A 26,107-nucleotide genomic window follows, 5' to 3' on the forward strand; every position below is an offset into this window, starting at 1 on the left:
CCTGGAAGCAGAGATGGCCAAGTTATGGGTCTACACGTATTTATGTACAGTGGCTAATGGTTTAGCTAAATGGTCAAGGACTAAGAAGGGGTACACTGGAAAATTTTTGAAAAGGAGTTCTTGGGAAGAGGTGCATGCCCAGACCTTTCCAAATGGGCAGAGTGAAGGTATTTGTGTACCATGTGAATGCTCACCAAAGAGTAACTTCACTGGAGGACTGAATAATTAAGGACACATTCTGTGGATGCCCATCTCCTTCTGTCAGTCAGACCTTTTTCCCAGACACTTCTGGCATTGCCCAGTGGGCTCATGAATGAAGTGGCCACAGCGGCAATGAAGGAGATTATGCATGGGCTCAGCAAAACAGACTTACTCTCGTCAAGGCCGATCTGGCTAAAGTCACTGTTAAGTGCCTAATCTGCCAGCAGTAGAGACCACCAATTACCAACCAACTTGGCACCATTCCATGGATGGACTAGTTCAGCTACTTGTTATCAGGGTGACTGCATTAGATCATTCCCATCACAAAACAGATAGTATTTTATACCTACCATCAAAAGATTTAGAGTACATGGATTTGCCTTCCCTGCCTGCAATGCATCTGTCAAAACCAACATCAAGAGATTTACAAAATGCCTCATCCACCAGCATGGTATTCCTTGCAGCCTTGGTTTGGATTCCAGGAGGCATGAGAGGAGGCTGCTAAAGCCCCCACAGTGAAAGAGTCTCTGAGGGCATGAATGGGAGTACCTGTTGATTTCAATTTGGACTGATTCTTGAGCCTGCTTTTGGAGGAGGCCCTATACAAGTTGGGCCAATTTGAAAGTAACAGCATCAGTGAGATTAAAAAAAAATTTTAAGTGAGGAAATGTTGCCTACAGAACCCAAAAAGGACTAAAGGACATATGTGTATTAACACTGTGTGTGTTAAGAACACACAATGAAAAAAAAAAACAGTCGATAGCTGTTTCCTGACGGTGTCAGGGATGGGGCGGCCCTTGGTTTACAAATAATTTTCAGGAACTTAACTGAGGGGGTAGATCTTTGTGTTATGTGTGGTGATATAACTTATGCCTCTTTTTGTGAGTTCTTTTGTGGGTATTTATATGTTCCAAATGGATTTGTGAAACGAATTTCCTCAGAGGAGGATGTCATCAATGTAATGTCATACCTGTGCTCCTGGAGAAAACTGGATGCAGTTAAGGTATTGCCCACGAAGACTGTGCAATAGCAGAGTTGCTGAGGTATCCCACGGGTAGCCTGGTAAAGGTGTCTGGTGTCCCTTCAGAGGTGAAGGCAAACTGTGGCTGAGAGGCTGTTGAAAAGAGCACTGAACAGAACATATTAGCCAAACCTAGAATAACAAAATATTTACTACTTGCTATTTGGATGGAAGCAGTAATTTTAATAAATTGGGTACTGGGTCCTTAACAGATGGGCCATAGCATTAAGGTTGTGATAATCCCTTGTGAAGCACCATCACTATTTCCAGACTAAGAATAAGCTAAACTGGACCATTAAACAGAGAAGCAGAGGTGATAACCACTTATCTAGATAGGTCTTTATAATGGTTTCAGTTGGGGTATATGGTACACGGGGTCCCATTTTGTCAATCCAATTTGTAAGTGCCAAAAATATAATTTTATTATTATAAAATTATAATAATAATCAGAGCATCCATGCCTTCTATGGGATTATGTTAAAATTAAATCAATGGGTACTATGAATCTTAGGATGTTTCACCTTAACCAACAGAAATACTGTCTATTTGTCCTAAATGGCTCAGTCTGTTTGGGCTGCTATAATAAAATACAATGGACTGGGTGCCTTATAAACAAAAAAAAATTATTTCTCACAGTTCTAGAGGCTGAGAAGTCCAAGATCAAGGTGCCAGATGTCTGGTGAGGACCCATTTCCTGGTTCACAGATGGCTGTCTTTTCCTAAGTCCTCATATGACAGAAGCAGCAAGGGAATTCTCTGGAGTTTCTATTGTAAGGGCACTAACCCCATTCATGAGGGCTCTGTCCTCATAACCCAATCACCCCCAAAAGCCCAACCTCCAAATACTATCACACTGGCGATTAGATTTCAATATTACGAATTTGGAGCAATACACAATTGAGTCTATAGTATTATTTTATGTTCAGTAACTCCTCTAAGATTTTAGGGGGTGACGTGATTACATTTAGTGGGATGCCCAGGTATAGCTATAAATTGAAACCTGTATTAAGGCCATGAAAGTTTGCCAATGGTACATTTCAGCAGATACTAGAGTTAACATTAAAGTTAATTTGGAAGGTATAAAAGCCAATCAGCAACCTTTTATCTTTTGTTGTATAAATTATTTTAGTAAATTCTGGATTTCCAATTGGGTCAAACTGTGGACCTAACTTACATAATATTGTACAGCAACTATACCTCAATTAAAAACAAAGACAAAAAACTGTGGACCTTTGTATCAGTTATTTTGTTGTTTCCTCTCCCTGTGTCTAAGTCTGCCTCCCTCCCTTCATTCTTTCTTTCCATTTCTTTTCTTTTTGTGGTTACTGGGTATACTTCTGAGGAGGGGGTGTTCTTTTTACTCTAATCAAACTTACAAATTTCCATCTCCAGAGAGCCTCCGATCAGGATCGTCAGGGTTAGGGGCCTGCTCCATGGCAATAGTTTCTGCATATGGCTTAAGGATCCCAGGCTTAAGTTGCATTTGAATTAACCTCTTTGCTGTGCCACAGGATGGGAGTTTTCCCCTCTAACTATGAGCACAGAACTTTTTTTCTTTTTCTTTTTTTTTTTTTTTTACGTCATAGAAATAGGTAGCAGGTTGTGCAGCAAAAGCATGCTGGGCCCATAACCCAGTGGCTGATTGATTGAACATCCTCTGTCTACCATGGCTGTGGTCTTTTTTTCTGCCACACAGGTTTCTTTCTCCCTCAGTTTTCTCTGTGCAAATTTCCTCGGTTATTTTGGATTTCTAGCCACATAAAGTCTTGGCTTTCAGTTTTTGTCTCTATCCAATCACCCATGGCATGGACCTTCTGGGTGGTTACAAGGGAGAGTATCAGAGTCCAGGAGCCGGCCTCATAGGTAGCTCAGAGACCACCTGCCAAACAGACTGAACCCAATGGCAAGCCACACAGGGGCATAGCCAATTACTAATTCTCTCTTAGCGACAACAGCCTCTCAGAGTGGGAAGGGAGAGCGACACTCCAAAAAAAGAACACAGAGCAGAGCAGGCCAAAGTGCAAGTCTACCAGCAATTGGTGGTTCTATCCCAAGTGGCCTCTGCCACATCACAGAACCAGTTAGCCAAGAGCAATTAGCTAACACTGGCTAGGTGACCTGTCTTGGATGGATAATCCTGCTCATGATGCCAACTGTATTAACTGCCTTCTAGTCACTCTGTTGGTGGCGGGATTCCTGCCCTGGGGTAATGGAATAGCTGAACACATGACATCTCACACTGGACAGGTGAGATCTACATAAGTTTACTAGTTATGCATATTCACAGGCCAGGCAAGAGGGCACCACGTGCCATCCAAGGTCACACAGGTAGCACACTTGGGAACAGAGGGAACAACTAGGGGTTGTGGGAAATGGCTCTGTACTATCAAGAGGGTGCAGCGACCCCTGGTTCCTGTGAGAGGATGGGACTGGCTTTTCTGAATAATCTTGCAGGCTGGTAGGGAAGTGAAACTTGCTACTCAGGGAAAAGCAAGAACCACAGGTACACCCGGTCGCCTTGGTAAGACAGGAGGATTGTCTGATTACAGGACCTTATCTGTGGGAGTAGAATGGGGAGGGAAATGTGCAGTTAGGACATTAGAGGCCCTTTTAGTTTCAGGTGTTAAGAGACTATTACACTGGGCCTTAAGTTGCTATAATTTAAAGTATTTGGGGGACTTCCCTGGTGGTCCAGTGGTTAAGACCCTGCACTCCCAATGCAGGGGGTCCGGATTCTGCAACAAAGATCCTGTAGGCTGCAACCAAGACCCAGCACAGCCAAATAAATAATTAAATAAATATTAAAATAAAGTATTATGAAGACTATAAAAACAACCCAAATATTCATTAGTGGTGATTACAGCTGCAGTGCAAAAACATATGACTGACAAACAAAAACTTTAGTACAGAAACAAGATGTTATAATGAGAGGTAAGGAATTTAAGATAATTCAAAAAAAGGTAATAAGCCTTAGAAAAGCAGAAAGCTGTAATTGAAGATATGCTTCAGTGGTTGTCAATATATGATTTCTGAGAATGCATTCCCCTCCCCAGCCCAACCCCACATGGGAAAATTGGTAGAGTGATGTGAGTTTTCAATTTTGTAAATATGTAAGAAAGCATCCTCACAGATTAATCTATACTGTTATATGCGGCAGTGTTGTTTATTTATTTAATACACTCCATTTTTTCGAGTAGTTTTAGGGTTACAGAAAAAATGAGCAGAAGGCACAGAATTCCTATATACCCCTTCACCTCCACCTCCCTCCACAGTGTTCCGTATTATTAATATATTAGTGTGGTACATTTTTACAACTGATGAGCCAATACTGATACAGTTTTACAACTGAAATCCATAGTTTACATTAGGATTGACCCTTTGTGTTTTACATTTTGTAGGTTTGACAAATCAATAACATGTATCCACCATTACAGTATCCTACAGGATAGTTTAACCGTCCTAAAAATTCTCTGTAATCCACTTATTCATCCCTCCCACCTTCACCCTGGACCCCTGATCTTCTTGCTGTCTCCACAATTTTGCCGTTATGAGAATGCATTACAGTTGGAATCATACAGTATAAAGCCTTTTCAGATTGACTTCATTTAGCAATATGCATCTAAGGTTCTTCTGTGTGTCTGTTACTTGATAGTTCATTTCTTTTTATCATCTGCTTGAGCATTATATCCTGTAACCTTGTTGTAATTGCTTACTAGTGTCAGGAGGTTTTGTTGTTGTTGATTCTCTGGAATTTTCTACAGACAGTCATGTTATCTGTGAACATAGATAGTTTTATCTCTTCCTTCCAAATCTGTACCTTTTATTTCCCTTACTTGTCTTACTGCATTAGCTAGGACTTCCTGAAGGATGCTGAAAAGGTGTAGTGAGAGGGAACCTCCTTGCATTGCTCCTTATCTTACTGGGAAAGCATCTAGTTTCTCACCATTAAGTTTGATGCTAGCTGTAGGATTTTTATAGATGTTCATTACCAAGTTAAGGCAATTCCTTAGTATTTATTTATAGTAAGCTAGTATTCCTAGCTTACTGAGAGTTTCTTATTTATCACGAATGGGTGTTAGGATTTTTTGAAATGTTTTTCTGCACCTATTGTTATGATCATATAATATTTCTTCTTTAGCCTGTTGACATGATGGGTTACATTAATTGATTATTAAATGTTGAACCAGTTTTGCATACCTGGATAAATCCCACTTGATCATGGCATGTAATTCTTTTTATACATTGTTGGATTCAATTTGCAGATATTTTGTTGAAAATTTCTGTATCTATGTTCATGAGATATTGGTCTGTAGTTTTCCTTTCTTGTTATGTCTTTGCCTGGTTTTATAACTAGGGTAATGCTGGCCTCATACAATGAGTAAGAAGTATTCTCTCTGCTTTTACATTTTGTTAGAGATTGTAGAGAACTGATACCACTTCTTCCTTAATTTGGTAGAATTCACCAGTGAAAACATCTGGGCCTAATATTTTCTGATTTGGAAGATTAAAAATTGATTCAATTTCTTGAATAGATATATGCCTATTCCGATTTATCCTTCTGTGAGTTTTGGCAGATTGTGTCTTTCAAGGAATTGGCCCATTTCATCTAGGTTATCAAATTTGTGGGCTCAGAGTTGTACATAACATTTCTTTATAATCCTTTTCATACTCATGGGATCAGTAGTTATGGCTCTCTTTCATTCCTGATATTAGCAATTTGTGTCTTCTGCTTTTCTTAGTTAAACTGGCTAGAGATTTATCAATTTTATTGACCTTCTCAAAGAACCAGCTTTTGGTTTTACTGATTTTCTCTATTGGTTTCCTGTTTTCAATTACTCTGATATCTGCCCTAATTCTCATTATTCTTTTGTTTTTTATCCCTTGGACTTAATTTGCTCTTGTCTAGTTTCCTAAAATGGAAGCTTAGACTCTGTGTGCAGTCTAAGATCATTTGATTATGTAATCTTAGATTATTAGCTTAACCTAATTATTTACAAAATCTGATCATGTAATTTAGTATATCACCTTTGCCCCGTCAATAAAAGCACCACTCTAGTTCTACTCTGGCCCTGCTCCAGGCTCAATCCTCCTTCTCACAGAATCAATAGTCATTAAGGACCCAGATCTCTGGGTACACCAGACCCTTGAATTTACAGTCTAATTTACAGCCCTGAGTGTCATCTAGTCTGAGGCTTCTTTCCTGGACCCTGTCTTGGAAAGCAGTTGCTTACACAGGGTTTGGATAAATTTAGGCTGAAGGCTAGAGTATTTACATATGTATACTCAAGGCACATACATCACAGTTTGCGATGCACCACGGGTGAAAAGAGAAAAGGGGTAATGGGAGTAGGGCCTAGATATCCCCTTGCATAGAATACATTTTATTGAACATTCTGTTATTTTGATATATATTTTAAAATGTTAGACATTAGCTTTGTGGGCTTCCTTTTATTGAACTGTTCCTCCAGGCCCTACACACATGGGAGATGTGCCTAATGTTGTTAACAACTGCTAAACTAGGAGTATCTATTTTCTATTCACAATTTCATTAAGTTCTGTTTTGTGTAGGAAACATATATAGTTTATATAACGTACATACTTAAGCCCTGTGAACTTAAGGAATACTTCACAGGTGTTTAATGCTGTTGCCCTAATTACTCAATTTATCTCTGCTTTTAAAAAGCTTCATATTCAAATGGTTGCCAGAATCAGGGTGGCAGAAAGGCTGTGATTATTAACACAAGGGAACTTCTTACTGTGAAATCCTGATTCCTTTATAATCTTAATGTAATACAGATTCGATTCCTTTTTGATTTTGCAACCTGTGAAGGTTAACTCAAATATATAAACCACAAAATTTCATAGACATACACACACAAACACACAGACTACATGGTGAAATATGAATAAGGTGTGTATCTGACTTAGTAGTAGAGTACCATCAATTTCTTGTACTTGAGAATTGCTATGGTTATGTAACATTACTATTAGAGGAAGCTTTGTAAAGGGCACATGAGAATTTTATGTACTATTACTGCAACTTCTTGTGAGTCTATTTTACTATTCTTTTCTTTTAGTTTTTAAACCTTTACATTGTACAATATACATCTATAAATTACAATGTTTCCTAAAAATAATTATGACATCAAAACCAAAACACAACTTCTAACTTCTAATGTTAGATTACCTCTAAAGAAAATCTTCAAGCCATGTCTCAAATGGACAGACTTCTCCCCAACATAAATTATGACATAACCTAGTTTGTATTTTTGCTAAAATTTTTACAAAATCAAAATTATCTGTGAGGTTTTATGCCAGTATTAGTTACGAGACGTTCAGTGGAATGTTACCTCTTAACAAGACTGTCCTATACTTGTTGCAGTCTAGAGATTTGTCCCATGTCATTACTTTGGAGTAAAATAAGGCCAGTTTGTGGATGAAGGTTACTGAACATTCAAGATGTCAACAGAGCTTTCTCCATGGTGTGAATTCTCTGAAATGCTCAACATTTCTAATATTCGCTTCAATCATAAGATTTTTCTCCTGTGTGTGTTCTCTGATGTACAATGAGGTTTGACTTCTGAGAGAACGTTTTCCCACATGTGTTACATTTATAGGGCTTCTCCCCTGTGTGTGATCTCTGATGTTTAGCAAGGTCTGATTTACGGTAAAAAACTTTCCCACATTCATTACACTGACAAGACTTCTCCCCTGTGTGAGCCCTGTTATGCACCGTGAGGGATGATTTGTGACTGAAGGATTTCCCACATTCATTACATTCATAAGGCTTTTCCCCTGTGTGTTTTCTCTGATGCAAAATAAGTCCTGATTTCACACAAAAAGATTTTCCACATTCATTACATTTATAGGGCTTTTCTTCTGTATGTGTTCTCTGATGTACAATTAGAGCTGACTTATGGCAGAAAGCCTTTCCACATTCACTACATTCATAGGGTTTCTCCCCTATGTGAATTCTCTGGTGCTGAGTGAGCTGTGATTTCTGGCAGAAGGTTTTCCCACATTCACTGCACTCATAGGGTTTCTCCCCTGTATGTGTTCTGTTATGTTTAGTTAAGTATGATTTATTATAGAAGATTTTTCCACATTCATGACATTCATAGGGTTTCTCCCCTGTATGGGTTCTATAGTGTTGAGACAGGGTTGACTTATGGCTGAAAAATTTCCCACATTCAGGGCATGCAAAGGGTTTCTCCCCTGTGTGAGTTCTCTGATGTACTGTAAGGTCAGACTTCAAGCAGAAGGTTTTCCCACATTCGTAACATTCATAAGGTTTCAACCCTGTATGAATTATCTGATGCCTGGTGAGTACTGACTTGTGGTAGAAAGTTTTCCCACATGCACTGCATTCATAGGGTTTATCTCCTAAGTGAGTTCTCTGATGTTGTGTAAGATGTGACTTCTGACAGAAAGATTTCCCACACTCAGGACACTCAAAGGGTTTCTCACCTGTATGAGTTCTCTGATGTACTGTCAGGTGTGAATTCATACAGAAGGATTTCCCACATTCATAACATTCATAGGGTTTCAGTCCTGTGTGTGTTCTCTGATGTTTAGTGAGGTCTGACTTCTGGTAAAAAGTTTTCCCACATGCGTTACACTGATAGGGTTTCTCCCCCGTATGTGTTCTCTGGTGTAATGTGAGGGCTGACTTGTGGCTGAAGGCTTTCCCACATTCACTGCATTCATAGGGTTTCTCCCCTGTGTGTGATCTCTGATGTTTAGTGAGGTTTGACTTCTCCCAGAAAGTTTTTCCACATTCATTACATTGAAAGCGTTTCTCTCCTGTGTGTATCCTCTGATGTCGAGTGAGGTGTGACTTCTCCCAAAAAGCTTTCCCACATTCATTACATTCAAAGTGTTTCTCTCCTGTATGAATTTTCTGAAGCTGTGAGAGGTACAACTTCCTTCTGAAATTATTCCCACTTTCCTCACATTCATAGTATTTCAAATGTGCCCCATGATGTTTCAAAAGGGTGGACTTCACACATAAGGATTTCCCACAATTACTAAGTTCATAGTGATTTTCCTTTGGGGGAGTTATCTGATGGAATAAGAAGGATGAGTTATCACAGAACCTTCTCCCATATTCATCATATTCACAGTCATTCCCTTCAGTGATCTCTCTTTTGTGTGTATACAATACTGCCTTTTCAAGGAAGGTTTCTTGATATATGCTATATTCAAAATTTTGCTCTAAAGTTTGAATCTTCTCAAGCTGAACAGGGTCCTCATTATGACTGACCATTTTCCCATTTTTAAAAAATTCACTTTTTTCTCTAGTGTGAGTTTTCTCATGTTTAATATTGAGTAGCAATTTTCCACAGGCATTAAATTCATCAGTCTTTTTTCCTAAATAGTTTTTCTTATTGATAACGAATTCTGAAACATAGTTGAAGTTCATTCCACATGAGTCACACCCACAGAGTATTTTTCTGGAAGGAAAAGAATCTGTGTCCAAGTTAAGTGGTTTTCCTATTACATTACCTTGTTCTTTAGTCAGCATTTTGTTATTGATGAATACAACTTCCCACACATGTTTAGGCTGGTTTTCTTGGCTCCTTTCGTTCATGTGATCAGTCTTCCAGACTTCTAGAAACAAGAAAAATTAATCTCATCACATGAACATTAACACATTTCTTATGCAACGACACCTATATACTATATACAAATGCCCTACATTGTTTGTAGCTGACTTTGCTTTCTTGTCTATTCTCCAGGGATGAAAATAACTGCAAGTATGTATTTTTTCTATTTCTAGGGTTTCATGTGAAAATACAAAAACAAGAAAGAAAAAGGTCAGTATAGTGGAAAAAGGGAGAGGAAACTGTTATTAGAACACATACATTTGGTTTCCAACATCTGAGGAATAACAGAAACTCTTTTAATTTGAATCTCTCCATGAATCCTCCAAAAAACTAAAAAGGTCGATATAAGGAGAACAAATAGAATTACCAACAACAATCCATGACTTTGGCACAACTAGGAGATACAGAATACTACTAACTTCATATCACCACTAAGTAAGGAAATAAATATTCAAATACAGAAGAAACTGAAATAGAGCTCATATCAATGAAAAGAGTCAGCTGGAGACTGTAGCAAACACATGTAAAAGAAGAGACAGAAAACTTAGAGGTGATTAACCACAAATAAAAATCACTCCCAGCAAGAAAAAGTTCCACTGTGAGTGGGAAAATACTGAGATGATGTCACAGTTCTGATAGAGCTCGGACTACTGGGAAACCCAAATGAAGGGACTTGTAGTATGTGGGACTAAGGAGACAAGCAAGGGCTGGTCAAAACTGTAAAAAAGACAAAGTGACTTTAGGACTTAAATTACAAAGAATCAGATACAGACTGAATTGTGTCCCCCTCCCAAATTCCTATGTTGAAGCCCTAATCCCCAATGTGGATGTGCTCGGAGACAGAGACTTTAAGGAGGTAATGAAGGTTAAATGAGGTCAAAAGGGTGGAGCACTAAGCCGATGGGAATGGGATCCTTATAAGAAGAGGAAGGGACACCAGAGCTCACTTGCTCTCCATATGTACACAGAGAAAAGGCCATGTGAGGACACAGTGAAAAGGCGCTGTCTGCAAGCTGAGGAGAGAGGCCTCACCAGAAACCAACCCTGCTGGCACCTTGATCTTGAACATCTAGTCTCTGGAATGTGAGAAAATAAATTTGTTTTGTAAGCTACTCAGTCTGTGGTATTTTATTATAGCAGCCCAAGCAGACTAATAGCCCAAAGAGAAAACAGACTTGACTGAAATTTTAATAAACAGCAATGGAAAAAAAAAAAGGCAAAAAAGCAGCAAAAACGCAAGAAAAAACTAAAAAAAGGAGAAAACTGAATAAGAAAGTAAATTCTGGATTAAAAAAGGTAGTCTAACTGTTAGTGGGAAAGTAAGTTGGTGCAGCCACTATGGAAAACAGTATGAAGGTTCCTCAAAAAGCCAAAAAATAAAGTTACCACATGATCCAGCAATCCCACTCCTGGGCATATATCCAGACAAAACTATAATTGAAAAAGATACATGCACCCCTATGTTCATAGCAGCACTATTCACAATAGCTAAGACATGGAAACAACCTAAATGTCCATCAACACAGAAATGGATAAAGATGTAGTACATATATACGATGGAATACTACTCAGGCATAAAAAAGAATGAAATAATGCCATTTGCAGCAATATGGATAGAACTAGAGAGTATCATACTAAGTGAAGTAAGTCAAAAAGAGAAAAACAAATACCATGTGATATCACTTATATGTGGAATATAAAATATAACACAAATGAACTTATCTACAAAACAGAAACGGACTCAAACAGAGAACAAACTTGTGGTTGCCAAGGGGGAGGGGGTTGGGGGAGGGATGAAGTGGGAGTTTGTTGTTAGCAGGTGCAAACTATTATACATAATATGAATAACAGCAAGGTCCTACTGTATAGCTCAGGAAACTATACTCAATATCCTGTGATAAACCATAATGGAAAAGAATATTAAAAAAAAGAATGTTCATATATGTATAACTGAATCACTTTGCTGTACAGCAGAAATTAACACATTGTAAATCATCTATACTTCAATAAAAAAATAAATTAAAAAAGAAAATACAGAGAAACAAATGGAAAAAATAAACACCTCTAATTTCACCATCCAGAAAAAAATGTAGTCTGTGAAAATGTAATAAATAAAAATTAAAACTGTATGTATGTGTGATTGTAGTCTCTAAAGACAAAAAATAGGGACTTCCCTGGTGGCGCAGTGGTTAAGAATCTGCCTGCCAATGCAGGGGACACGGGTTTGATCCCTGGTCTGTGAAGACCCCATATGCCATGGAGTAACTAAGCCCGTGTGCCACAACTATTGAATCTGCACTCTAAAGCCCGTGAGCCACAACTACTGAGCCCATGTGTCACAACTACGAAGCCCGTACGCCCTAGAGCCCGTGCGCCACAACTACTGAAGCCCACACGCCACAACGAGAAGCCACCGCAATGAGAAGCCCGCACACTGCAATGAAGAGTAGCCCCCGCTCGCCACAACTAGAGAAAGCCCGTGCACGGCAACAAAGACCCAGCGCAGCCAAAAATAAAATAAAATTTAAAAAAATAAAGAGGAAAAAATAGAAAATAATGGAATAAATCTAAAATTAAAAACCATAATCTGAGAAAATTGTCCAGAGATAAAAGACCTAATCCACATATTCAAAAGGACCACCATGAACCTGGAAAAACTGAGCTGCAAGAGTCCTAAGACATACCTTAGTAAAACTACTAAAATGAAGAAAAATCCTCTGGACAAAAAGACTAAGTCTCAACAAAAACATAAATGTAGGTTTTGCAATAAACAAAACAAAGCTCAGTGGAGCACCATTTTCAAGAAAAGGAAGTGGGAGTCATCAAGCGGTTTTATCCTTTATTTATAATCCTTTAAGTAAAAGGCTATGGAAAAAGGCAAACCAGTTTAGATATTCACGAAGTTAGGTAATAACTGTAATCATGAAACCTTCTAGAAGAGAATAAACTTCAAGCAACCGAGATCTGACAGGAGACACTGGCAGAAAAACTGAACACTGAATACATTTAACTGTAGCTCTACGACCAAAATAAGGATGAAAACAAGGACAGAATAATAACACATAAATGTTACATGTCCTGGTGAAGCAGAAATAATGTAATTTAAAAACTACAGGAAATAGGAGAGAAAAAACAGGAAATAAGAATAAGCTCAGAAATAGCCACACGAAAAATAGAGTCTAAAGGATGTCACTAAAACCTGAAAAATCAAATAGAGGGTTAAGCAAGGAAATGGGTAACTAATGCCATTATATCAGTATAAAAGTAAAACAAAAATGTCAGAATTTCCTAATTGCCTCCCCTCCAAAAACAACAAAGGAAAAAGAACAGAAAAATTCAGTAAATGTGATACACTCATTAAATGTAACAAGACAAAATTGAGACCAAACATATGAGTCATACCAATAAATATGAATGAGCTTAACTCACCAATAAAACCAAAACGCTTTTCAAAGTGAGTCACAGACAAAACCGAAATCTATACTGTATAGGGAAAACACCCTTAGGGAAAATGACACAAGAAGGCTAACAACAAGGGGATGGACAGTATCATTCCAGACAAAGGGAAACAAGAAGGAAGCAGAGGTGCAATCTTGATATCAGGAAGGACAAAGAAACACTTTACAATGCTAAAATCTCTAACTTTGAGTGCAGAAATAACAGTTATGAGTACCTACACAGACCAAACAACTTTATGAAGCAGAACTCAGAGAAGCAAGGAAAAACAGAAAAATGCTAATACGAAAAGTATTTCAAGACGGATTAAAGCAAAAAGTGAGGGGTATAGAAAACTTAAGTATAATAATTACACACATATTACAAATTCATATCTAATTTTATAATATCAAAACTTATAACAGAAAATATACTTACATCTCAAGGGTACATGAAACATTCACAAAAACTGATATAGATAACATGCATGGGTAATAATACGGTAAAAATAGAAATTAATGGGGAAGAATGACCTTTCATCTGGACCTGAAAAACAACTCTGTAGTAAATTGCTCTTTGGTGAGAGGGGAAGCACAAACCAAAGCTGAAGAAGTTCTAAAACGAAAAACTAATGAAAATATTACTTATAAGGATGTATGGGATACATGTACTGGTCAGAAGGAATTTCACAGCATTAGATATCTCTACCAATGAAAAAAGAAAGAATGAAAACAACAATTCTTGACTCAAAGAAACTAGAAAAAGACAACAGTAGTGTAAAAGAAAGTAGAAAGTATGAAGAAGGAAATAATAATGGTAAAAACAGATAAATATAATAATAAATTAAAAATAATAAAGATAAAAACATCTTCATTTTTAAGGTCTAGAAGTTTTATTACGGTATGTCTTAGGACTATTTAAGGTATGTTTCCCCAGATTTCTGGTGGTCTCTTTGAATATGTGAATCAGGTCTTTCATTTCTGCACAGTTTTCTTAGATTAGAAGTTAATAAAACAAACAGAAAAAAAGAACACATTAGGTCAAAAGCCTGGTTCTTTGAAAAAATTCACATAGGAGGCAAATCACTGCCTAACCTAATCAACAAAACAAGGGGGAGAAATCCCAACTATACAAAACAAGAAATGATAAGGAAGAAACAATCACTGAAACAAGGTATGAAGAAATCTTAAAAGACTATTTTTGTACAACTTGACACAAACCCATTTGAAAAAGAAGTAAATAATTTCCTTGGAAAATACAACTTATCAAAATTTACCCTGGTAGAGACAGAAAATATAAACAGAAAAATTTCCACATAAGAAGCAGAAAATAGCAAGTTTGCCGAAGCAGTAGAATAAGCACCTCTAAACCTTTCACCCAGATTCACAAATTGTTAAACTTTTGCCACATATGCTTTATCTTTCTCTATATAAACCCTTCTTAACCATTATCTATTTTAGTTAAATACTAACATCATAACCCATTACTCCAAATACGTCAGCATTCTATCTCTTAAGAATAAAGACATAGTCACACTCAAGGAAATTGTACCCTGATAATGTATCATCCATTATACAGTCCATTCAAGAAGAGCAGTATCTCTGAAAATACCTATGTGGTTTTCAGCTATATAAATACCTTCCTTTCACTGAAAAATCCTCCAAAAACAGAGGTATTGCTATCATGAAACTGGATTTCATCAAAATTGTTTTATTTTAAAAATTTCCACATACATTCTGAAATTTATTGAAATATTATGCTATATTTCTTTGACTTATTTTTTTCACTCTAAGTTTCCAAAATTCATCCACACTGTTGTACACAGATACATATACAAGACCACTGTGAGAATGTACTGTAATTTACATACTGATTCCCCTATTTGATGGATAGTCTGGTTGATCCTAGTTTTTCTGTTATTATGAACAATATAGAGACAGACATTCTTCTATACATCCCTGGTGAATATTTGGAAAAGTGTCCCTAAAGCAGTGCTACTCAAAAGTGGGGTTTGCATATCACTGCCGGCCAATATATGTATATAACAAGATGTGATGACATAAATAAACTGAGAGCAACCATTTAGAAACTTTCACAGCAATCTCAAAATAGCTTCAGTGAGGCACAGCTGATGAATCAACTGAATATGTTTAAACTATATAATTTGATAAGTTCTGACATAATATATATGAATGGATTTATTTCTGGGCTCCATATTCTGATCGACTCCTCTATGTGTCTTTCTTGATGCTAACACCACACTGTCTTGTTTACCATAACTTTATAGCAAGTCTTGAAATCAGGCAGTGTTATTGCTACAACTTAGCTTTTATTTTAGGAAGTTATTTGTTATTCTAGCTCCTTGGCACTTCTATATGAAGTTAAGAATCAGCTATTCAATTACTGTAAGAAAACCTGCTGGGACTTAGATTGGGATTGTTCTGAATCTACAGTTCTTTTTAATGAGAAAAATGTTAAACTATATTGAGCACCTAGATACATGAACATGTATCATATATAAATGTATACATGTACAGAACATGAAGGTATCTCTCTCCATTTATTTAGGTATTCAATTTCTCTCTGCAATGGTCTATAATATTCAGTGAGATCTTTCACGTCTTTGCCACATACATCAGCCAGAAAAATATTTTTCATGCTATTGCAAATAACACTTTTTAATTTTTCATTTTCCAATCAATCACTAGTAGTATATAGAAATAAAACTGATTTTTGTATATTGATTTTTATCTTGCAACCTACACGCACTTAAAAGTTTTAGCCTTTTTTTTTCTTGTAGATTCCATTCTACATAATCATTTTTTTGTGAATAAAAACAGTTCTACTTCTTTTCCACTCTGGCCTCCTTTTCTTTTTCTTCCCTGATTACACTAGCCAGGTTACATTATATTAATGAGTGTGAGTAGACTACTTGTCTCATTCCTGATATTGTTAAGAAAACTATTCAGTTTTTAAATATTAAGCACAACATTGGTCAGTTTTCTATAAGATGCCCTTTATCTTATTCTTCATTTGAGAGCTTTCATCAGGAATAAATGCTGGATTTTGTCAAATGTTTTTCCTGTATCTATTAAAATGATCATATAGGTTTTTCTTTTGTTTAGTTTTAAAATACGAGGTAATGATAACTGCATAATTGATGGGGGACAGTGCAAAATGAAAATGTGGGGCCACCTGGTCAAATATCATAAACAAAATTATACTTAAAGCTATTAAAATTATGCTTTAGTCTAAAAGTATTTCATTACTTGTAAGACTCAATAGATATAATAGTGATAGAGAACTATATAAAGTTACAAACTGCACAACAGACAACATGGGCTAAATTTCTGATACATTATTTCAAAACATAAATTTTAGTATATCTAGAGATAAAGATTCTTGAGAAACAGTTTTCTAAAACCAACTCTCTAAATAATAGGTATATGTAAGAGTTTAATTTTATATATTTTTGAATTTTTTTCCTGTGATGAGAATACTTAGGATTTACTCTCTTAACAACTTTCATATATAACACACAGCAGTGTTAATTATATGTATCATGTTGTACATCACATCCCTAGTACTTATTTATCTTATAACTGGAAGTTTGTACCTTTTGATTGCCTTCATCCAATCCACCCCACCCCACCCCCACCTATGGTAACCACAAATCTCAGCTCTTTTTCTATGAGGTTCTTTGTCTGCCTTTGAAATATAATTGACCTATAATGTCGTGCTAGTTCCTGTTATACAACGTAGTGATTCGATATTTTTATAAACTTCAAACTGATCACAAAGATAAGTCTAGTTATATTATGTCACCATACAAAGATATATATAGTTATCAACTATTTTCACCACACTATACATTTCATAACTGTGACTCACTTATTTTGCAACTGGCAGTTTGTTCCTCTTAATCTCCCTCACCTATTTCTTTCCTCTCCCTACCTCCCTCCCCGCTGGCAAACACCTGCTCTCTGTTATCTGTAACTCCCTTTCTGTTTTGTTTGTTCATTTGCTTTGTTTTTTTAGATTCCATATATAAGTGAAATCATACGACTTCTTCGTCTGACTTATTTCACTAGGCATAATACCCTCTAGGTCCATCCATGTTGTTGTTAGTGGCAGATTTCATTTTTTAGTGGCTGAGTAATATTTGTGTGTGTGTGTGTGTGTGTGTGTGTGTGTGTGTACTACATCTTTATCCACTCATCGATGCGTGCTTAGACTGCTTTCATATCTTGGCTATTGTAAATAATAAACACAGGCACATATAGTTTTGCAAATTAGTGTTTTCATTTTCTTCAGATAAATACCCAGAAGTGGAACTGCTGGATCATATGGTAGTTCTATTTTTAAATTTTTGAAGAATTTTCATACTGTTTTCCATAGTGGCTATACCAGTTTACAGTCCCACCAACAGTGCACAAGGATTTCCTTTTCTCCACATCCTTGCCAACACTTGCTATTTGATAAAAGCCATTCTGACAGGTGTGAGGTGACAACTCATTGTAGTTTTGAGTTGCATTTCCTTGAATGATTCATGATGTTGAGCATCTTTTCATGTGCCTGGAAGCCATCTGCATGTCTTCTTTGGGAAAATGTCTATTTAGATCCTCTGCCCAGTTTTAAATCAGGCCGTTTGTTTTTTGATGTTGGGTTGTGTGAGTTCTTTGTATATTTTGGATATTAACCCCTTGTCAGATATGTGGTTTTCAAATACCTTCTCCCATTCAGCAGGTGGCCTTTTCTTTCTGTTGACAGTTTTTTTCACTGTGCAAAACTTTTTAGTTTAATTAGTTCCATTTATTTTTTTGTTTCCTTTTCCTCAGGAGACATATCCAAAAAATATTACTAAGACTGATGCCAAAGAGAATACTGCTTATGTTGTCTTCTAGAAGTTTAATGGTTTCAGCTCTTACAGTTAAGTCTTTAATCCAGTTTGAATTTATTTTTGTGCATGGTGCAAGAAAGAGGCAAGTTTGATTCTTTCAAATATAGCTGTCCAGTTTTTTCAAAACTGTTTATTGAAGAGGCTGTCTTTTCCCCATTGTATATTCTTGCTTACTTTGTCATAGATTAATTGACCATATAAATGTGGGTTCATTTCTGGGCTCTATTCTGTTCTACGGATGTATGTTTCTGTTTTTGTGCCAGTACTATACAGTTTTGATTACTGAAGTTCAGCAGTATAGTTTGAAATCAGGAAGCATAATACCTCCAGCTTTTTTTCCCCTCAAGATGGTTTTGGCTCTTTGGGGTCTTTTGTGCTTCTATACAAATTTTAGAATTATTTGTTCTAGTTCTATAACAAATGCCACTGGTATTTTGATAAGTACTGCACTGAATCTATAGATTGCCTTGGGTAGTATGGTCATTTTAACCATTAATTCTACCATGGGCATGGTATGTCTTTCCATCTGTGTAATCTTTAATTTCTTTCATCAGTGACTTTTAGTTTCCCAAGTACAGGTCTTTTACCTCCTTAGTTAGATTTATTCCTAGATATTTATTCTTTTTGATGCAAATGTAATGAGAATTTTCTTAATTTATCTTTTTCATAGTCTGTTGTTAGTGTATAGAAACGCAAAAGATTTCTATTGCAAAATTGGTATCGAATTTTGTATCTGGCAACTTTACCAAATTCATTGATGGGCTCTAGTAGTTTTTTGGGAGTGTCTTTAGAGTTTTCTATGTATAATATGATGTCACCTGCAAACAGTGATAGTTTTACTCCTTCCTTTCCAATTTATACTCCTTTTATTTCTCTTTCTTGTCTGACGGCTGTGGCAAGGACTACCAATACTATGCTGAATAAAAGTGGTGAGAATGAGCATCCTTCGCTTGTTTCTGATCTTAGAGGAAATGCTTTTAGCTTTTCACTGCTGAATATGTTAGCTGTGGGCTTATCATATATGGCCACATCCCTCTACACACACTTTGTTGAGAGTTTTATTGTAAATGGATGTAGAATTTTGTCAAAAGCTTTTTCTGCATCTAGTAAGATAATCATATTATTTTTATTCTCCAATTTATTACTGTGTTGTATCACACTGATCGATTTTTAGATACTGAATAATCCTTGCATTCCTGGGATAAATCCCACTGGATCATGGTGTATGATCCCTATAATGTACTGCTGAATTCAGTTTGCTAATATTTTGTTGAGGAATTTTGTATGTATATTCATCAGTGATACTGGTCTGTAATTTTTTGGGGGGGATATCACTGACTGGTTTTGGTATTAGGGTGATGCTGATGTCCTAGAATGCATTTTCTGAAAGCATTCCTTTCTCTGTAATGTTTTGGAATAGTTTGAGAAGGATAAGTGTTAACTCTTCTCTAAATGTTTGGTAGTATTCACCTGTGAAGACATCTGGTCCTGGGCTTTTGATTTTTATGATTTTTTTTTTTTTTTTTTTTTTGCGATATGCGGGCCTCTCACTGTTGTGGCCTCTCCCGTTGCAGAGCACAGGCTCCGGACGCACAGGCCCGGCAGCCATGGCTCACGGGCTCAGCCGTTCCGCGGCATGTGGGATCTTCCCGGACCGGGGCACGAACCCGTGTCCCCTGCATCGGCAGGCGGACTCTCAACCACTGCGCCACCAGGGAAGCCCTATGATTTTTTTTAAATTACTGATTCAATTTCATTACTTCTAATTGGTCTGTTCATATTCTCTATTTCTTCTTGGTTCAGTCTTGGGAGATTGTACATTTTTAGCAATTTGTCCATTTCTTCTAGGCTGTCCAGGACTTTAATTTTAAATGTAAATTTATATAATATCATTTTATGTTTCCTCTGACACTTCCTATAATCTGTACAAGAAACCAAAATTGGCTTCAGGATTTGTATATAATTCAAAACACCTGTTTATGCAGTCTATTGCTGTATCTTCAAAAACAAGTTAAAAGGGCTTCCCTGGTGGCGCAGTGGTTAAGAATCTGCCTGCCAATGCAGTGGACACGGGTTCAAGCCCTGGTCTGGGAAGATCCCACATGCCGCGGAGTAACTAGGCCCGTGAGCCACAACTACTGAGCCTGCGCGTCTGGAGCCTGTGCTCTGCAACAAGAGAGGCCGCAATAGCGAGAGGCCCGTGCACCACGATGAAGTGGCCCCCACTTGCCGCAACTAGAGAAAAGCCCTCGCACAGAAACGAAGACCCAACACAGCCAAAAATAAATTAAAAAAAAAAAAGTTAAAAGTAATTTCAGGGCTTTCCTGGTGGCGCAGTGGTTGAGGGTCCTTCTGCTGATGCAGGGGACCCGGGTTCATGCCCCGGTCCGGGAAGATCCCCCATGCCGCGCAGCGGCTGGACCCGTGAGCCATGGCCACTAAGGTTGCACATCCGGAGCCTGTGCTCCGCAGTGGGAGAGGCTACAACAGTGAGAGGCTACAACAGTGAGAGGCCTGCGTACTGCAAAAAAAAAAAAAAAAAAAAAAAAAAGTAATTTCAAAACTGACTTCCTTGTTCATAGTTGGTTCATCCAAAATTACATATGAAAATAATATTCTTTTCCATCAAGTTTAATTTCTATTTCTAAACCTGTGATACCAGCTTTGCAATGTAGCAGTTGTTTTCAAGACCAGAGTCTACACTCTGAAGAATTCTAGTGACTACCTGGTACACCCTAATGCAACATCTATGTGTATGCTTTTATTTTGTAATACCTTATTGACTATGATTACTGCCTGAGTGCCAGAGTACAGTCCCACTACTTAGCCCAGAAAGTTAATATTTTATGCAGGTGCTAAAGGGATAGGCTCCAGGGAGAAGAAGCAAGCTAGCCTCCCGCTGTGGGTTCTCTCTTGGGCCTGCAATCATTGCACTACTGCTCTGGTTCTGCTGCTGCTGTCACCAATGAGGACATGGGTCTTGGTCACCCACTCAGGAATACAGGACACCAGACTGCACCAAGCAGCCAGACCAAAAGCTTAGTGAGCACACTGCCATTCAATGTATTCTGTCTGTTCACACATAATGCTCCACTGTCCCATGAGACTTGCCACACAAATCACAAGTTCAAAGACAAAACTGTTAGGAATTTTGAGATGGCAACTGCAGAGCATTAAACCAAGTACAGGGCCCCTTCTGAGAGTGCAGTACTGTGTTACTAAACAGGCTGCATATCCATGAAGTTGGCCTTTATACAGAGAATTACACTGACTGCTTTCCAAATGTCAAAAAAAGCCTTCCTAGGATTAATTCCACTTGGTCATGATGTTGATCCTTTTAATATATTTTTGGTTTCTAATTGCTAAAATCTTATTTAGAGTTTTTGCATTTATGTTCAAAATACACACCAGTCTGTAGCTTCTTTTCTTACAATGTCTTTGTCTAGTTTTGGTATTAGGGCAATGCTGGCCTCAAAGAATGAATTTCCAGTATAGCCTCCTGAATTTTCTGGAAGCATTTAGGTAGAATTGGTATTATTTCCTGTCTGGCAGAATTCACTAATAAAGCCATCTGGACCTGAGATCTTCTTTGTGGAATCGTTATCTATTTCCTTTGGAGTAAGCTTTGGTAGTCATTTATTTGAAGGAAACTGCCCATTTCATCTAAATTGCTGAATTTATAAAGTTACAGGCACAATATTCCCTTATTTTTCCTCATAATATCTGTACAATTTTTAGTGATATCACCACTCCCATTCTTGATATCAATAATGTTTCATCTAGAAGTTTATCAATTTTACTGGTCTTCTCAAAGAACCAGCTTTTGATTTCACTAATTTTCTCAACTATCTTCTCTATTACATTGTTTTCCACTTTGTTTTTTATTACTTCATTTCTTCTGCTTACTATGGGTTTAACTTGTTCTTTTTTTCTGGATTTTTAAGGTAGAAGCAGCTGAAGAGACTGATTTGAGAATTTCCTTCTTATCCAACACAAATTTCACATGTGTATGTTGGATATATATTCCCATATGCATGAAATTTACATTATATATTAAATATATTATATAAAATACACTACATGTATGCCACATACACAGAATTCCATATATATTTCTCTGAGATATACACACACAAAATTAATTTGGTTGCCTAAGAAGAAAGGTCCCAAATCAATTACCTTAGTGGCTTCCACTCTAAAAAACCTGAAAAGAGCAAATTAAATCCGAAAGTAAGCAAAAGAAAAGAAGTAATAAAGATCTGGATGGAAAATAATGAAATCAATGAAATATTATATCAATTTTATGTTACCTATATAAAAAAACCTTATATGTAAATTTCCCACAAATTCTTTTTTCCATTTTTTTTGGCCGTGTCATGCAGCTTGTAGGATTTCAGTCAGTTCTCTGACCAGAGACTGAACCTGGGCCGTGACAGTGAAAGCCCAGAATTCTAACCACTAGGCCACCAAGGAATTCCCACCCACAAATTCTATTTTCATTAAAAGTTCAGTATACTTTCTAATTTCCCCTTTGAATTCTTCTTTGAACCATGGATTATGTAGAAGTGCGTTACTGAGTTTCTAACTGCAGTTGATTGACTCTTGAACAATGCAGGGGTTAGGGGCACTGACCCTTCACACAGTTGAAAATCCACAGGTAACTTTACCATCAGCCCTCCATGGCCAGGGTTCCACATCCATGGATTCAACCAACAATGGACCATGGAGTACTGTAGTATGTAGTGAAAAGAATCCGGTATAAGTGGACCTGTGCAGTTCAAACACATGTTATTCAAGGTTCCACTGTATTTAGGGATTTTATAAATCTTTCTGTTACTGATTTTTAATTGAACTAGATTTAACTCTATTTGGGTAAGAGAAAATACTTTAAATGATTTGTATCCCTTTAAATTTATTCAGACTAGTTTTATGTCCAAAAATGTAGTAATCTACCTTGGTAAATATTTATGTGCCCTTAAAAAGAATGTGTATTCCACTGGTTTGGGGAGGGGAGGAATACTTTATAACTGTCAATTAAGTCAAGTTGGTTATTTAGTGTTGTTCAAGTCTACTATATATTTGTGCTCATTTGCCATTTCCTTCTTCTATTGGTTACTGGGAGAGAGAGGCTGAAACATCTGACTATAATTATGGATCTGTCTTCTTCAAGTTGTATCAGTTTTTCCTTCACACACTTTGAAAAACTTTAATAGTGGCATTAAAGTCTAGGATTGTTAAATTCTTTTGATAAATTTAATCTCATCATTATTTTAAAAATCGTTTCACTAGCAATATCCTTGGCTTTGAAATGTATTTCATCTGATACTGACACAGCACTGCAGCCTTTTAAATAAGTATTCATTCCAAGGTGCGTTACTGATCACTCTGAGGCAAGACTTTTCTAAGTATTCTACCTAACACTCTGTGAATTATGACTTTTTCCACTCTGGCTGGTGAAAACAGTCCTTTTCTGGGCCCTCTGTGAGTGCTGTGCACTGTGTCTTCCAGTTATTTTCAAATTTTCTTTAATTTCTTCACTATATGAGCTGACCAATATTCTGCTGAATACTCAAGGACAATCCACTGTAGATATCCAGACTTTTCTCTCTGTGCAGTTACTGCCTATTTTGTCCTCTATCCTGTGAACCATAAGCAGCCTTAATCTCTTTGGACTGTCAACTCCAATTCCTAATTTAGCAAGAGTGCAAGGCTCTATCAGGGTTCAGTGGCCTGGTAGGGTTATCATAGACCTCAAGTCCTATGTTTTCTGGCTCTAAGTAATTTCTGCCTTTGGTTGGTTGATGACTACTGTCTTGAAATTCACTGTTTCATTTACTTTGTCTGATCGTTTTGGTTGTTTCAGATGGGACGGTAAATCCAGTCCCTATTATTCCATCTTGGCTGGGTGTGGAAAATTATTTTTTTTAACAGAAACTTTAAAGCATAATTTTACATTTGAATCTAATACAGGAATACCTCATTTTACTGTGCTTCACTTTATTGAGATTCAGTTACTGCATTTTTTACAAATTTGTGGCAACAAGTTGTAAAAGGAAGGTCTGTGGCAACCCTGCATCACTGTCATTTTTCCAACAGCATTTGCTCACTTCCTGTCTCTGTGTCACATCTGGTAATTCTTACAATATTTCAAACCTGCCACCAGCAAAAAGATTATAACTCACTGAAGGCTCACATAATGGTTAGCATTTTTTAGCAATAAAATATTTTTAAATTAAGATACATATATTGGCTTTTTTTTTAGACATAATGCTATTGCACACTTAACAGTCTACAGTATAGTATAAATAAAACTTTTATATGCACTGGGAAACCAAAAGATTGTTACGACTCACTTTACTGGGATATATCGCTTTAGTGGAACCAAACCCACAATATATCCAAGGTATGCCTGTAATAAAAAAAGCAAAGCCTATATTTTGTATGTCTTTGCTCTGTATCTTTTGCTTATGTTTTATGAAAATATTTATCAATAATATATTTTAAATCTTTAAAGAAAACAGGAACACCAGTTCCTCATCACAGTTTGAGATATAGAAGTGTATCTCAAGGATATAAGTATAAAGCTAGATCAAAGGGAATGTGCATATTTAACTATAAAAGGTAATAACAAATTGTTTTCCAACGTGATCTGGCCATAGCACTGAATAAAAACATTCATTTCTCTGCACTATAAACAATATTTGGTATTGTAAGAATCTACAATTCTTTTTATTTAAATAGATATAAAGTGGTATTTAATTCTAGTCTTATTATGCATTTCTCTATTACCAATGAAGCTTTGCATCTTTGCCTTATGACCATTTTTAAAAAATTGAGCTGTATATATATATATATATTTTTGGCGATACGCAGGCCTCTCACTGTTGTGGCCTCTCCCATTGCGGAGCACAGGCTCCGGACACACAGGCTCAGTGGCCATGGCTCACGGGCCCAGCCACTCTGCGGCATGTGGGATCTTCCCGGACCGGGGCACAAACCCGTGTCCCCTGCATCGGCAGGCGGACTCTCAACCACTGCACCACCAGGGAAGCCTGAGCTGTATTTTTATATTAACTTATAAGAGGCTAACATTCATCACATTTTTGAGTATTTACTATGTGCATTATTCTAGGGAGTGGAAACATAGCTGAAAAGATAACAGGCAAAATCTCTGCTTTCATGGACCTTACATCCCAGTGGAGAGACACAGTAATGATACATGTAAGTAACACACTACATGCATTAACTGCAATTTAGAAAACTCTCCTATCTTTTGACAATGATTTGCAGTGCCAAATCTATCCAAAGATCAAGTTCCCATACATGGAGAGGTCATCTTCCAGGCTCTCTTTGAACCAAACCAACAAACCAAATTACCACAGGCTTATTATGTATCTCAATCATTTTCTGGGTTCTAACTTTTTAAGGGGTAACTTGACTTCTTGAAAACAAAAACAAACACAACAAAGTTCATAGGAACTCCAATTAGAATTAATTGAATAGATACATGAATTTAGAGAGGAATACATCTTTATGATGTTGGCCCTTCCAGTGATCAGCCAGATACATATATTCACATATATGAAGCTTCTTTAAGTTTTTCAGTAACATTTTATATATTTTATATAAAGGTACTCCATGTATGTTTAAAACAAGCTATCAGAAACATACACACATTTCCTACTGATTGTAAAACATGCTGTAACTTTGAGAAAAGCAGGACACTGTTCCAGCTCCTGGCTCCAGAGCAATGGTGCAGTGCTTTCACTGAGAGATAGAGGCAGGCCATAAGAAGAGAGAACTCAGAAGCTCTTCTCAAGAAAATTCACTTTGTGTGGAACAGAGTGTAGGTAAGTTCAAGCCTAAGGTCACCACTGAAAACAATGAAATTTCAGTGATAAGTAATTAAGAGGCTAGTAGCTCCATGAGAGCAAAAAGCTAAGC

General features: G+C 37.0%; 1 protein-coding gene across 2 annotated transcripts in view; it reads right to left on the reverse strand.

Annotated features, from left to right (window-relative positions):
• Positions 1-1,971: 1,971 nt before the first annotated feature.
• The window catches only part of LOC307056818 (zinc finger protein 33B-like), a 50,168-nt gene continuing 26,032 nt past the window's right edge, over positions 1,972-26,107 (reverse strand). The window contains exons 5-6 of one of the 2 annotated variants that reach the window (XM_079709780.1): positions 9,728-9,832; positions 1,972-3,321 (exon numbers count right to left, since the gene is read on the reverse strand). In XM_079709780.1, coding sequence (XP_079565906.1) covers positions 3,182-3,321; positions 9,728-9,832 — 245 coding nt within the window. In that variant the 3' untranslated portion in view covers positions 1,972-3,181. Of the gene's footprint in view, positions 3,322-9,727; positions 9,833-24,265; positions 24,317-26,107 lie in introns of those variants that run through there. The other variant, XM_079709779.1, reaches the window with a different exon arrangement.

The sequence above is a fragment of the Hyperoodon ampullatus genome (assembly GCF_949752795.1).
Source record: "Hyperoodon ampullatus genome assembly, chromosome: 1".
NCBI classification, from domain to species: domain Eukaryota; kingdom Metazoa; phylum Chordata; class Mammalia; order Artiodactyla; family Ziphiidae; genus Hyperoodon; species Hyperoodon ampullatus.